Below are 16,413 nucleotides of genomic sequence, written 5' to 3' on the forward strand. Positions count from 1 at the left end.
AAGTTGACCTTTCTTGCATAATGTCTCCATTACGTTGCAGGTTTGGTGCTCAGCGTTGTAGCTACTTTAAAAAAAGATAATAAAAAGGAGGAATACACCGTGTTTTTTTCTCGACGAGTGTCAAAAGCATCCTGATTTGAAAGTTAATTTATATGACGATATTGCAGTATCCCTGGAACACAGAACTATCTCTATTGACTACTAAACATTAACTCAATTTGGAATACAAGCACTACATCGATATGAGTTGGATGCCTACTGTGATGTTGAAGAATTTAATATGCGACACAGTCTCGCAGGAGACACGTGACCAAGAACTAAACTTGAGGGTACTTATTACGTCAATGCTAAATGAGTCGCTAGAAATGAACGGACCACTTGTCGTTCACAATTTTTTTGTATTGACGCATTTCCGGCGCAGTCCATCAGCCAAACCAAAAACCAACTCTTAAGGGCAAGTATCATTTTGAAAAAGTCATCTACATCTACACACATACTCCGAAAGTCACCAAACGGTGTTTGGTCGAGGGCACCATTTACTGCTACTATTCACTTCCTATCCTGTTCCACTCGGAGATAGAGCGAGGGAAGAACGACTGTCTGTATACCTATGTATGAGCACTAACTTCTTGTATCTAATCTTCGTGGTCTTTACGCAAAATGTACGTTGCCGGCCGTGTATTTTCATAATTTTTATATATTAATAAGAAGGTCTTGTAAACCACTCTCCAAACGTATTTCATCTTAGAAATTCATGTCATACAAAATCAATAGTGCTTATTACAACACAATTACTGCAGTACTAAAGCTGTGTTTTTTAGACTGTTTTTGTTCTTCCTCGCAATACCGGTTGACTTATTTGAGATGATGTTTTCCACTGCTAAAAGCCTAAAAAATCTTATTTTATTCGTTAGACACAAGTAGGTGGATCGGAAAACTTAATAACAGATTCATTGTAAACCTAGATTACTTATAAACGTAGTGATCATTATTTCTACAAGAATTAATATGAGAGACCGGTTACTACTTGACGAGCGAGCCGATAATTCTGCGTCACATTCAACTGAAATTGTCTCGTGTTAGAATACATTGACAGATAGAGTACACGAAAATATGGTGTATTGTTAAGATTTCGTTCACGTGATGTGTTTACCTAGCTTTAAGAACAAAAAGTTTTCCATCATGTCGAAAATTCACTAAAGTCATTAAAAAAATGTTCAAATGTGTGTGAAATCTTATGGGACTTAACTGCTAAGGTCATCAGTCCCTAAGCTTACACACTACTTAAACTAAATTATCCTAAGGACAAACACACACACACCCATGCCCGAGGGAGGACTCGAACCTCCGCCGGGACTAGCCGTACAGTCCATGACTGAAGCGCTTTAAACCGCTCGGCTAATCCCGCGCGCCAAAAGTCATCAGAAAACGGATTTTCATAAATTGGCCTTATAACACCTTAATTATTTTTTGCCACAAATAAAACTAAAATGAAAACACTGTGCAATTCTTACAGAACACAATGATTTGAGTTCTATGTCCTGGTTGGTTCGTGTAATACTCAATAGGATGTAATAAAGTGCTCACCATCTGACACTTAGGGGATTCCTTCTTTGAATTCTATACAAACGACAAATTTCTTCTAATCATGTCTCCCACAAAACACCGATGGAGATGGAAAGTTTTGCACTATGTATAATGTGAGAGACTCGTTATGTTACTGAAAGTGGCGACTGGCAGATCATACGTGAGTGTTTTACAAAAAATGAATGAAACGTAAGATTAGGCACGTGGTCGGTGTGGAAAGTGAGAAGTCCGGTCCGTGCTTCTGTCGCACTGTCAGTCCCAAAGTAATTTTGAACTGACTATAGTGCCCATAACGTTTTCCGTCAAGGCACTGATATTGTGTTAGTGGGTCAACGGTCGCTGCCGCTTGCAATGCAGGTGCGGTCCCAGTGCACCCTTTCAGCATGCTAAACAAAATTCACCAACATTGGATCGTACGTAGCCGAGCCTAGGTCCTTGGCACCACTCACGTATGATCTGTCAATCGCCACTTTCAGTAACATAACGAGTCTCTCACATTATACATAGTGCAACACTTTCCATCTCCATCGGTGTTTTGTAGATGACATGATTAGAAGAAATTTGTCGTTTGTATAGAATTCAAAGAAGGAATCCCCTAAGTGTCAGATGGTGAGCACTTTATTACATCCTAGTGAGTATTACAGGAACCAACCAGGGTATATCCCACCCAAAACGTTCATACCCTGCTGCTATTGGTACGCTTGAGTCAACAGTCTTGGCTTCTCACTTTAAAGGCAAAAAGGCAACAAATACGTAGGGGGAGGGAGTATGGGGCTACGTTCACACTGCCGCGCTGCATAAAGTGCAGCTAGATAAAAGTTTTCTCTCGTCCTAACTAGATGGGTGACACAAAGTCTGACTGCATGCCAGACCTGGCCCGGCTGTCAGACGGCTGTTGAGTACTGCTCTGCAACAGTTCGGCGCTCTGCAGGCATCGCTCGGAAATCTTCAGGGCCTGCAAAACTGTTGTACAGTGAGTGTGATTCTCAGATCCACTAATGTAACACGCATTCCTGGAGCAAGGAAGACAACTGCTCAGTGCTAGAATTACGCTTTAACTGCACTGCCCTCTAGAATCATAACCAGTCGCATAGAAGGAGCATTGAATTTTAAGCAAACAAAGGAACAAACTGACGTTACATATATAAAAATTAAAATAAACATAATTTCCTAAAATCTGTATTGGAGGAAAGGGCGCGCTGAAAGCAGAGATTTTTTTTCCTTCTGCAAAAACTTCAAGAACGCCAACTCCCACTCTCCACTGCTCGAAAAACATGCAAAATACCAACAAAACCCCTACACAAAAAGTACATTAAATTTCCTACAAAAGTCGGGTATAACGTTCTGTTGTCACATAAGAGGGTCGGAAGCAAAGCGAAAACTAGGAGAAATGCCTTCTGTGTCCTACAGCTAAGCGACCCCTCCGACCTGTCTATGTCTCATCGGCGCTATACTTCGGTGTATTAAACTTAAAACTGGTTGTTTTGAAAAAATTAATAGGAAGTAATGATTGACGAAAACATTAAAAAGTATATTTATAGGGCAATAGCTCAGAATGGCTCTGAGCACTATGGGACTTAACATCTGAGGTCATTAGTCCCCTAGAACTTAGAACTACTTAAACCTAACTAACCTAAGGACATCACACACATCCATGCCCGAGGCTGGATTCGAATCTGCGACCGTAGCGGTCGCGCTGATCCAGACTACAGAACTCGAACGGCTCGGTCACTCCGGCCGGCAAGATGATAGCGACCAGAGAGCTAAATATGGAATCGGCTTGTAGTAATGTGCATGTGTCATGAAATTAATGAATATCGAGCCCAGGACTCGCTCATCACTTCGAGTACGTTCGCCAATTAGAAAAGAAATATGGAATATTGTGATATAATATTCAAACAAAAGTCAGATAAGTCGTATAGTGACATTAGAAGCACTGCAAGTAGGGTTTACAGGACATTGCCAAGTATAAGGAAGAGGCTCACACTGCGAGACACAGCCCCTACTGGAGGTATGGTGGGCCTATTTAACAGGTCACAGTCCATGTCCCAAACATTTGCATTCATTGGGATGTGGTAACACACAAATCTACGAATGTGCAGAGGAAGATATAGCTGATCATGTTAAGAGACTGCAGACAATTAGGTTGCGGTCTGCAGACAATTATTGTAAGTAACCAAAACTTGTGCACTACAGTCGATATGACGGAACATCGAATATCTAAAAGGCAACCGAATAATTTTCAGTCTATAATATCAATTGGACGCTCTGAGTATCAAAATAACGTCAACAAATCACAAGAAGCTTATATAAGAAAAAAGAAAGCTAATATAAGAGAAAAGAAAGAATTATATGACCACCCATCCAGTTATGCGTAGACTTTAGAATTGCTGAGGCATGCTCGTATCATTGTGGGTGATGTAGAATAGTGCAGCAACAATAGATTCAGTAGGAGGTATAGCTGTATTCAGTCGGCAAACCTCGTGTTATTCTGAGGATAACAGCAAAAATCAAGTAATATAAACTGGATGTTACTCACTCGTAAATTGAATTAACCTCTTTTATTTTATGTTTTTCTTTTAATGGATTCTTACTTTTTTAGTGTTTTGTTTTATTTCTGTAATAATATGACTAATGGTTGCTTTTGAGATAACGTATTAATATTTACATAATATAAAACATTGAACATTGCCATAATTATTGAATATGTATGACGTAATTAGAGTTTCCAGATAATAGGTCTAAAATTCGTGGCAATAAATTATACTGAAATCTTACTAGTGTAATATCCATCTGTACTGATGTTATGTGTGCAGTTTACTTAATTCTCTCCGTTTAGCTGTTGATAGCCCAGGCAATGTCTCTTGGACCGCGTAAAGTCCACGTGAAGAGTACTCGGCAATGTAAGGTCCAAGCAAAGCGTCAGGGGCTGTTTATGGTCCAGACTGAGCAGTGAGATGTTGCTGTTATTCAACTGAAAATATTGAATTGAATGATAAATATTATGATGGAGAAAAATTGATTACTAAAGATGCAAAAGTCCCCAAAATATTGCATGAATTGATACCTTCTAATGTTCTCGCAGAAGAACAAAGATATCACTACTGTTCAGCGCATCCACCACCGATACCATTCATCAGAATAGCAAACCTGATTAGTGCCTTTTGTAGGAAATTATGTCCACATTAATTTTTTATGAGTGGTCACCTTCGGAAAACACATACATGGTGGCGCACAATAAGTCATCCGATTCAATTTTGATCCTGCAAGTGTACTATTAGGGCAATAGCTTTCAAATTGAGCACTCAATTTCGTGCCCTTCATGAAAATTACGCCAAATGTCGTTGCGAGTTCATCGCTTCCGTTGTGAGCCCGCCATTTCAGTTTGCCGCGATGACGAGCAAAGGATGGTTGACCGTCGCACAGAAGACGAAGGTTGTGTTACTGTTCGAGGCAACGAACAGCGTCACACAGAGAAGGTTTCATGTTCATTTCGGTACGCGGTGGGCTCCCAGCCCACAGACAATACGCAGATTACATCAAAAATTTAGTGGTACTAGATCTGGTTTGGAGTGTAAGCGGCCACATGCATGTACTGTATGTACGAGCGGCCACATGCACGTACTGTATGTGCGAAGCATTGAAGCAGTTCGAGTGACTTTGACTCGTAGTCCGAGTAAATGAAGAAGAAGAGCCAGTGCCAAGTTGGGAATTTCATGACTATCTGTACACAGAAATATTCAATCCGACCTTCGCCTGTATCCATACAAGATGACTGTGGCGCATAAGCTTATTGCGCGAGATAAGAAGCAGAGAGCGCAGTTTGCAAGGTGGGCAGTCGGAAAGACCAGGAGGCAGCGCTACACAACACATGGTTTTCTGACGAAGCTTATGTTTTACGTGAATGGTGATGTGAACAAACAGAACGTTCGATCCTGGTATATGAACCTCCGCGAATAATCCACACGGAAGACACCTACGGAGAGAAAGTGTGCGTGTGGGTCGCGATGTCAAGCCATGGAATCATCGGTCCGTTCTTCTTCGATGCTACACTATTTACACATGCGGTAAAACCAGTTCTTTCGTCAACTCATCGCCTAACGTCTTCCATTGCAGACACAATGTTTCATGCAGGATGTAGCACGCCCCCATACTGCCAACGTTGTACTTGATTTCCTACACGAAAGACTTGGCCTTAGGGTATTGTCAAACAGATTTCCAGAACGTTATACAGGAGGAGGAATGTGGACGCCCCACAGCCCGGACATTAACCCATGTGACTTCTTCTTTTCGGGGTTTCTTAAAGAGAAGGTGCATCACAGAAAACCCGAAAATGCAGTGCAACTTAGGGCCATCATTGTGTAGTTGTGCCGCGCCATTCCAAAAGGTTTGTGTCGGAGAGTAGTCACAAATGCGACTTGAAGAAATTGTAAATCAAAACGGCAGTCATATTGAACATGTGATTCATTAGGTTGTATTTTCAAGCTGTATTCTTTACTTCTACATCAATAAATTACAAATCTTGTCAGCAACAAATGTGTTATTCATGAAGCAAATCAGGTGCCTTATCGTGCCCCACCCTCGAGTTTTCGAGATAAAAGCGAAAAGCTGAAAAATGGTGAAAATATTAATGTTTTTTGCATTGTCTATTGCGTAGCCAACCCCCAACATGGCAGTAAACATGTAATTCAGATTCAGCTCCCAAGAAAAGATATATAACGGCTGTCATAAGAGATTCCGCAGTTACCATTTGACTGGCCCGAAAGTAAGAAAACAAGAGTTGAAAGAGAAGTCAAGGTAGATATTGTTCATCTCAGAAAACTGTTTTCATCGTTCCTAGATGAAGAATTTAGCATTTAAAACATGGCAGACGTTGAAGGAGGCTAGTCAATTTTATAAATACCATTCTCTACCTTTTTTATGATATTAAAAAGTATCCCACTTGCTTGAGAATCCGTCCTGGTGTTCAAAAATATGACGGTTGATTCACGTTTTGAGAGAAGGTTCCGCAAAGCAATAGATAAGCCATAGAAACATTCAATGGCTTTTGCACCTAAAGACAAAAAGTAAATGGAGAGAATAATCAAAGGAACAGAAAAGTAAATATGACATTGAGAGGTAATAATAGACAGAGAACACAAAAATGTGTGGAACTGATATACCGTACAAATATTAATAATCAAATCCTCGTCTCGCAGACCCTATGATTATTTACACAAAAATTTTCGTAGGGGAAGCAAACTTAAGATTAAAGCATGCACTTGACTATGAGATGAATAGAGACAGAACACAAGTTCTCCTTGCACAATCCACCGTCCTAGTGCGACGACATCCCTTCCAATAGTAGATTAAAATGGTTAAAAAGAATACATGCAGTTGCATTTGCATTGTCTGGAATCAGCCTATGTACATCCAGATTTGAGTACTTCTTTCTTACGTTTATCTTTGTGAAGACATATTCTAACACAGCACTGTCAAAATATAAAGCACAGACCACAGTTGTATATTATTCCAGCCTCAGAGCTGGTCTAATGTAGCAGTTCACAAAACTCTAATCTCTAATGAACTGAGAGCTGAAAACTCACCAAGTACTCCCAGGCAATGACAAACATAGCGATTAGTTGCTCGTTTCTGGGATGGAAGCAACGCATAACCATTGGTTAACGCTGGTCCTCGGCTAGCCGCTCGAGGAGAAGCACACCTGCACTGAGTGGAGATGCGTAGCCCTGTGACGTAAGGCGTTGATCGCTTGCCAACGTTGCGTCCACCGCTGCCACCGCGCCTGCAGTCCGCCTATAAAAGCGGCCCGCCCTAGCCACTGAACACTGTCTTGTCCACTCAGACGTCGCCAACATGTTCAAGGTACGTATGATGCTGCTTGGCAACCAATGAGCTGCAACAACTGTTTGAAAAAGGACAGTAACGTCAGCAACACTGTGAGAAATCTCTGGGCGAACCAAGTGACAAACTGGAGACCATTTGTTTACAAGTGGAAAGGTTCAGAACAGACCAATTCTTAGACTAGAGAAACAAATTTTAAAGCAATTCTGTAACAAATTCCGATCAATTTTGCTTATAACCTTCCGAGCAGGAAAGGGTATGGGTTAACCATTTCGATCTTCCACCTCTCCAGCGCGGGTAGAAGAAATAGTGCCAGATATGTCAGTGCCAATTTCTTTAGCTTAGAGTTTCGAGTCTTTTTCTGCGTGTGAGCTATTTATTTTGTTACTTACACTTTTCTGACTTACGGATTTTTAGTGCTAATCTATTCACAACTGGAAGACTTTTCGGTTTCACTTTACTTCAGGAATGTACCAAAGGCTAACCTCAAGATATGGTATCATTTAATGTGGCCTAACGTACATGCAATTTTGTAAATTTCATTCTCATTGTATGCTTATAATTTTAGGTTTCAGAGGTAAGGTTTCATCATAGTGCAAAATGGTCTAAAGTTAATGGTGTCACACGAAAGTATACTCCATTTAAATACGTACTTTAACGGACATACTTTGTATACCATCTAATCGCAGGAGGTAACTCACACTGGATAATTTGTCTTGGACAACAATTTCCATATCTTGTGCAATTTAATACAGAATAAAAAGCCACAGTGATGCTAGACGTCTTTTTCGAAGACGGCATTACAGGCTACTTCCATTTGCTGTGGAAACGGTTGTGGGATGCTCCTGGTACTCCAGACGACAAGAAACACTGTCATGTTTCTATGTCTTGCTACATAAGACTTTTGTGCCTAGAATGTCCTTACCGATCATTCAGCAGAATGGCGCTTTGCTTCACTGGATTTACTAATCCTATTAATCTCGTGAAATTTCTGTTATCAATTTACAAATCTAAATTTTTCCACTGGACATCGAACTTTCAACCACATTCCTCGTTTTATTCTAGCTATAGACAATGTGTCGATGACAGTGAGGCAGTGTAAAAGAAGTTATCATCTGCGATAATTAAAGGTGAGGTATTTAAGAAAGACCCCTGATATATAACTACAGCAAAGCCTAGAGCAATTTTATAATAAGACTGATGGGTACAACACGTGTTAACAAAGTTACGTTTTCTTAGAATGGAGTGTAATGTGCTTTTACCGACACAATATCCACTTTACCTTCACACTCTGCTGACATTAGATAGTGTTAATACATTAATCAATTTATATCAGTTATCACGTATTGTGTGCATTCTTGCTTGAGATGCTCTCTAGGACCCTTGTTGTTTCTCCTGCTTACAGCTTGCTCTGATGCTGGCTTTGGCCGCCTGCTGCGTGAGCGCCGCCCCCAAGGCCGGCCTCGCCCCCCTGGCCTATTCCGCCCCCCTGGTGGCCGCCGGCCCCGTGGCCTACGCCGCCCACGCGCAGGCCGTCGTGACTGCGCACAGCTCGCAGTACATCGCCCAGAACTTCAACGGACTCGCCGTGGCCGCCGCCGCCCCCGTCGTCGCCGCCGCCCCTGCCGTCGCTGCCGCGTACCACGCAGCTCCCGCCGTTTATTTCAGATAAACACTTACCTGCAACCTCTTCATAAGGATAAATAAAGTCATTTTAATTGCAAGAGTCTTGTTCATGTTATTGCTTTTCTAAAGCTCCATTCATCCTACTTTCTGCACATTCTCTAGAACAAGTATCATTACTTCACAAGTTACTAAAAGTATGCCTGTTGAATGACATCATTATTATGCTACAATGATTTGTACATTTCTCTGTGTAGGTGGTACACCAGACTGATTTGCTATTCTGAAATGGTAATTACTGACAGAGAGGCTTGCCAGAATTTGTTGTTCTCGGGCAACAGTTTCAAAGAGAACAGGAATGAATCATCCGACAATCAAAACCAATTACAAAATGATTTAGATAAAATACATGTATGGTGCGAAACGTGACAATAGACTCTAAATGATAAAAAGTGTGAAGTCCTTGATATATGGAACAAAAGAAAACCACTGAATTTCCTTTACATGATAAATCACACAAATGTAATGACTGTCATTTATCTAAATGCTTAGCGATCATAATTAGGAGTAACTTAAACTGGAACGATCACACAGACAGTGTTGAATGGAAAGCAAACCAGAGACTGCAATTTGTAGGCACAACACTTAGAAAATGCAACAAGCCTACTGAAGAGACTGCTTATACCACGCTTGTCGCCCTATTCTGGAGTACTGTTATACATTGTGGGATCTGCACCAGATGAGGCTGACGGAGGAAATTGAAATAGTTCAAAGAAGGGCAGTTCGTATTGTATTATCGCGAAACAGAGGAGGGATTGCCACGGGCATGATCCGTGATTTGGGATGGCTGTCATTAAAACAAAGGCATCTTTCGTTGCGGCAGGACCTTCTATTAAAAATTTCAACAGCCAACTTTCTCCTCCAGTTGCGATAATATTCTGGTGGCGCCCACCTACATAGGGAAAGATGATCATCATGAGAAAATAAGGGAAATCACAGCTCATACAGAACGATTTGAGTGGTCTTTTTCCCGCACGCCTTTCAAATGTGGAACGTTCGAAAAACTGTTTTAAGGTGGTTCGTTGAAACCTCTTCCAGGTGATTAATTGTGAATTGTAGAGTTATCATGTAGATGTAGACGTAGATGAAAGAGAAACATTATAATGCTACTTAAAGAAATCTCAACGGACAAAACATTTTGCAATCCTTAAAACAGGACACATGCGCTTTGGAGCACTGTAGATAGTATAGAGTTAGTATTAATCATGTGACAATTCACAGCTGATGTAAGCCATAGCAGACAGTGTGTCGTTGACAGTCAGTGGTATAGTATCAGTGCAGTAAGACCATGAATGAAGTTGTCATGTTCGTAGCTGTGTCAACAAGGACTGTCCAAACGAAAGGCAAAAAATTTCTTAACTGCCGCCCACCTGGGGAGAAATAGCTGTCCTTCGAGTCTGCGCAGCCACCAGAGGTGTCGTCACTTGATTTGTTGGGGTCGCCAGTGCAGCTGCGAATCGCTCCTTGGGGGAGACACTTGTATGGTGCCATTCGTACGTCTTTGCTCACACCTATATGTAGTGATAATCATGAAAAGTCTCTCAGAAAATAAATAAAGAAGGTTAAGTCATCACGCTAAAATAAATCATTACGTTTAGCGTTCTTAAAAAACTCTCCTACGTCGCTCAGTAGAAGTAGCAGTAACTGTTTTATTGTTATTGTTCTTGCTGTTGTTGTCGTGGTGAGGCTCGTTTGATGCAGCTTTCGACATTGCTCTATCCTGTCTAAGCCTCTTCATGTCTGCGAAGCTACTCCACCGTGGCTCCTCCTGAACAAACTTACAGCAGTCGAACTTTGGTTGCCCTCTACAATTTTTACCCATTGCACTTATCTCCATCATCAAACTATTACTTGATGTTTCAGGACATGTCTTATAAATCGATCCATTTTTTTAGTCAAGTACTGCCACAGCATTCTCATCTCCATTATTCTGTTCAGTACCTCTTTATTTGCAAGCCAACTACTCTTCTTTTCTGAACTATTTACAGTTTTCCAAATGTTGTGTCCCTTAAATGAAAACAACATACTACATGACCAGCTGTAAGCATGTCATTACACATATTAAACCTATGTATGTCAGTCAAACATGCTTGCCAGTTCATGTGGCTACAACTGAATCATATTTATAGCTACATAATATTTGAACCAGATCGTTTAATCTACAGACACTATGAGACATAAAAGTGACAGGAGATAAACGGATGATTCATAGTAACCTTAGGATATAATGGATTGCAATTCTAATTTTAAAGGCTGAAGTAGGAAAAAACATGTTTTGAATTTCTGTATCTGTAAAATTGACCTATTCAGGGCCAGTATATGGAATTACCATTCATCTTCCACCTCCGAAACGACAGAATTTAGTGGAAACTTAAAGTTACTAGAAATGTAGTGGGTTAAAACACTAAGTTTTCTCAGCAGAAGTCCCTTAAAAATGTTTGGATTTTCATGCATACTTTTCTAGCATTCTAATTACGTCAGGAATTTCGCTTTTTCTGCAGTAGGGTCGTTGCTTAAGTTCTTACATACTTCGTATATGTTCTCATTTGCATAAGACATATCTCTCCCATAAAGGATTGACGAAAATAGTTAGATTCGAAAGAATAAATAATGAATTCTGCACAGAAAAGACCACTTCAGCGGCATGTCCTTTATATATAGGCATGACCGGTTTCGCAGCATGTTAACTGCATCATCGGATTCAGTCCGTACAAACTGATTGACAAAAACCCATGTAAGGTAACAAGAAAACATAACTAAAACGAAAATTTGTGTACGGGATGAACATATCCACAAAATCAAGTCATGAACAAATCTAAAAAAGAGAATTGTATAACCCAGTATTCACAGCCAGCAAATTTTCGTTAAGTAGTGGACGTAAAAAATGAACTAACATGGAATGCTCCCGTGATACCTATAAAGAAGGAAACTAATAAAAAGAAATCCTAATAATAATCTATCACATACCTAGAAACTAATTAACACCACTCACCCGGAGTGACACTATCTGGTGATCTAACGGGGTTCATATATGTCAAATGATGATCAAATAATGAAAAGATTGAGCAACTAACGCTCCAACACTTGTCTAGCATGGATTAAAACAGTTATTCAGTGTAAAAGAGTAGTTAATTCCCTAAAAATATCTTTCCTAAAGCTATTTTAAAGCTTAGCATGCGAAAGACATGAAGTAAATAACGGGAATGAATATTGTTTCTTACTTAAACAGCTCAATGGGCAGAAACCAACACATAGCGGGGGCAGATAGCAGAAGGCTGAACATATCTGCAGCAATGCGCTCACCGAATTGTGTAGCAAGCAGAACGCAGTTGCAGCAGCACCAGCTAGCGACATGGACAGAACAGTCACGCGCCGTGCGCATGCGCATCTGCGAATAACTAGACAAGAGAAATGATAGGTGAACTGATAAGAAGTCTAGATAATTCCTTACAACGTGTCTTTTCCCTTTTTTAAGAAAATAAAAAAAAGTAAATTCGTAAAAACTGTTATTAGTGCCAATGTTGCAAAATATAGCCCAAGGAAAAGCATCGCGTTAATTGCTGCAGAAGATAGCAATTACTTAAAGGTTATAGAACATGATATGTAACGATATGCAAAGAACTAATATATGCTAGGGTGTAGATTAACGTGGTTCCCTGAACAAGAAACGAGCTTAATTTAATTTTAAGTAAAAAGCATGAAGCATCACTAACAAGACAAAGTATTCCAAAATAGCGCCAAAGGTTGTCTCCATACGAGTGCACGTTCATCCGCTCGACACAATTTGAAACGAGACTCGCACGACCACTCAACATGTTTCCAGTCTTCAACAGTCCAATTTCGGTGTTGACAGGCCCAGTCATGGCGTAAAGCCTTGTGTCGTGCAGTCATCAAGGGCACACGAGTGGGCCTTCAGCTCCGAAAGCCCATATCGAAGATGTTTCGTTCAGTGGTTCGCACGCTGACACTTGTTGATGGCCCAGCACTGAAATTTGTAGCAAATTTTGGAAGGGTTGCACTTATGTCACGCTGAACGATTCTTTTCAGTCGTCGTTGGTCCTCTTCTTGCAGGACCTTTTTGCGGCAGCTGCGATCTTTGAGATTTCATTTTTTGCCAGATTCCTGATATTCGTAGTACACCCGTGAAATGGTTGTATGGGAAAATCCACACTTCATCGCTACGTCGGAGATGCTGCGTCCCGTCGCTCGTGTGCCGAGTATAACACCACGTTCAAACTCACTTAAATCTTGAGAACCTGCCATTGTAGGAGTAGCAACCGATCTAACAACTGCGCCAGACACTTTTTGTCTTATATAGGCGTTGCCGATCGCAGCACCGTCTTCTGCCTGTTTGCATATCTCTGTATTTGATTATGCATGCCAGTACAAGTTTCTTTGGCGCTTCAGTGTATGATGAAAATCATAAATAACATGAAAAAAGAAAAGAAAGAATGCTGTGACCAGCCATACGGACATGCGTGGACTCTAGGATTGCAGAGGCATGCACATATCTGTGTGGACGATGTAGAATGGTGTAGGTTTAGAGGTGGGTATAGTTATAGTTACTAAGCAAACCTTGCTTTATTTAGAGGATGCCAATATCATACCTAGTAGTATAAGCTGGAAGTTATTCATTTGGAACTTCAGTTAATCCCTTTTATTCCATGTTTTTTATTGATTCTTACGTTTTAATGTCCTGTTCTACTTCTACGTATTACCGATGGTTGCTGTTAACATAATTTATTACTATGTACATAATATAAAGCACTGAATGTTACCACGATTATTCAATGTGTACGACGTATTTAGAGTTTCCAGATAGTGGGGCTAAAATTCGTGGCGATAAACTGGACTGAAAAAGTGAACTGTCCATGCACGAAGAAATACCTGTACTGATGTTGTCACGTGCACGCGTGCAGTTTCCTCAATTTTCTCCATTTAGCTGTTGATGGCCCAGGCAATGTCTCTTGGGCCGTAGAAGGTCCACGTGAAGGGTACTGGGCAATGTAAGATTCAATCAAAGCGTCTGGGGCTATGGATGGTCCAGACCGAACAATGAGACGTTGCTGTTCTTCAACCGAAAAAATTGTAATTGAGTGATTAGTATTATGGTAGAGAAATATTGATTACTGAAGATGCACAATTCTGCAAAAATACTGCATGAATTGATACCGTCTGTCGCCTTAGCTGATTCGGACAGTGGTACTGCACGGGGCTTGTCCAAGTCGTCTTCGTCTTCCGTATCAAAATTGTTGTCGATGTTGAAGTAATGCTCCTCACATCGCTGGCACTGTTTCGTGCGGAGCAGTCCTGCACGCCTGCAAGCCTACACCGACATCGGCCTTTGGCGGTCTGGTTTGCAGCTGGAAGAGATAAGTGGAAGAAGCTTGTCGGAAGCCGGAGGTTTCGTTGTGGTATTTGGAGACAAACAATTTTTTTTTTTCAACGTCAAACCTCACTAGTCTGGATCCAAGCAGTTTGAGATCCACTGCTGCACCTGATGGAGAACTCTGAATGTGTGTTTCTGAGCTGCAACTTCAATGGGAGGTAAGGAAGCATGTTTGCTGATATCTTGTAACTTGATGTCACATACTGCTTATACCTCGGCTTGTTGAATGTAGTAGTTGGGTGACACCACAATGAATGGTAATCAGATATTTTCCCCAGCAGCTGTTATTTCCTTTGGATGGGCTGAGGGATCAGTGAAGTTAGTAATGTATGATTCAAGATCCGGATTTTTGGAGAAGTATTTGAGTAATTTAATTCTGCCAGGGTTGAATAACTCAGACGCAGAGTCGCAACAGTTCATTGAGTGGAGGAAGATCATTTGTTTGGCAATGCTTTTGAACACTGCACTTGCTGGATGGTAGAGGAGCTGAGGGGCTGTACCTCTTCCTGGATTGAGGAAATATACATTACAAGGACACTGGAGACCTATTATCATGAGAAGAAGGTTAACACCTTCCCCACAATTGCGAAGTCTTGTGAGCCAAAGCCAGAGATTCCGCAGTACATACTATCAGTGTGTCAGTATCATCAGCTGCCTGCATAGAGGCGATTCCACTTACATTGCAGTTTGTCATCAGCATGGAGATTAGTCTATCCTTGTTTTTCACATTCAACAGAAAATTTACGTGTACAGTTGTTGGTGTTATGACGCTGCTAAATTATATCACCACAAACTGGTTTTTGCTCAACCTCTTCAAGCGCTACATTGACTTGGCTGGATTCTGTCCATCTGAGTACCCATCGAACACAAATGCCGCACTTTGGATGTTCTTCCTTCTTACACACTGGATATAACAGTCGCAAATTTGTTCGAGGGTGTGCCCGTTCGACCATATGAGCGTTTGGCGCCATTGGCCGGGAGGCTCCTTATGGGGCAGGTCCGGCCGCCTTGGTGCAGGTCCTATAACATTAGACGCCACACAGGGCGACCTGCGCGCCAGATGTGGATGAAATGATGATGAAGACAACACAACACCCAGTCCCTGAGCGGAGAAGGTCCCCGACCCAGCAGGGAATCGATCCCGGGCCCGTAGGACGGCATCCGTCACGCTGACCACTCAGCTATCGAGGCGGACTCGACCATATAAATATGTGCAACATAGCCCCCATCAATCACATACTTGTATCAAGTACAGTGGGAACAGAACTGGTTGTTTCCCATTCCCACAACGAAATCCCCGGCTCTCGTGAACCTTCTTCATCTTATATTTTGAAAATGCATGCCAGACTACCAAGGTAGGTGTGGGTGAAGGCTGACAGGACTGTTTTGCACGAAACTGTGCCAGCAGTGTGAAGGGTCGTGCTCAAACATCGACGTCAATGTTGATATGGAAGACTGTGACGATCTGGAGTAACCCCCTGCAGTCCCACTGTCTGAAGCATCCGAGGCTACAGAAGACCTTACATCTGCACCTTATAATGCCCAAGATACATTGTCTGGATCATCAACAGCTAAAAGGAGACAATAAAAAAAAGTGCACACATGATATCAGTGTAGGTATATCTTCATTCATTAGGGTAAATCCGGAGGAAACGCAGCATGCGTTATATAGGATGATCCATTGACCGCGACCGGGCCAAATATCTCACAAAATAAGGGTCAAACGAAAAAACTACAAAGAACGAAACTCGTCTAGCTTGAAGGGGGAAACCAGATGGCGCTATGGTTGGCCCGCTAGATGGCGCTGCCATAGGTGAAACGGATATCAACCGCGTTATTTTAAATAGGAACCCCCATTTTTTATTACATATTCGTGTAGTACGTAAAGAAATATGAATGTTTTAGTTGGACCA

General features: G+C 41.3%; 1 protein-coding gene across 1 annotated transcript in view; it reads left to right on the forward strand.

Annotated features, from left to right (window-relative positions):
* The window catches only part of LOC126474550 (cuticle protein 38-like), a 63,721-nt gene extending 54,383 nt beyond the window's left edge, over nucleotides 1-9,338 (forward strand). The window contains exons 4-5 of the mRNA XM_050102024.1: nucleotides 8,834-9,037; nucleotides 9,309-9,338. Of these exons, the coding sequence (XP_049957981.1) occupies nucleotides 8,834-9,037; nucleotides 9,309-9,338 (234 nt within the window). The remainder of the gene's footprint in view (nucleotides 1-8,833; nucleotides 9,038-9,308) is intronic.
* The last annotated feature ends 7,075 nt before the right edge of the window (nucleotides 9,339-16,413 follow it).

Source organism: Schistocerca serialis, chromosome 4 (assembly GCF_023864345.2).
Source record: "Schistocerca serialis cubense isolate TAMUIC-IGC-003099 chromosome 4, iqSchSeri2.2, whole genome shotgun sequence".
NCBI lineage: Eukaryota > Metazoa > Arthropoda > Insecta > Orthoptera > Acrididae > Schistocerca > Schistocerca serialis.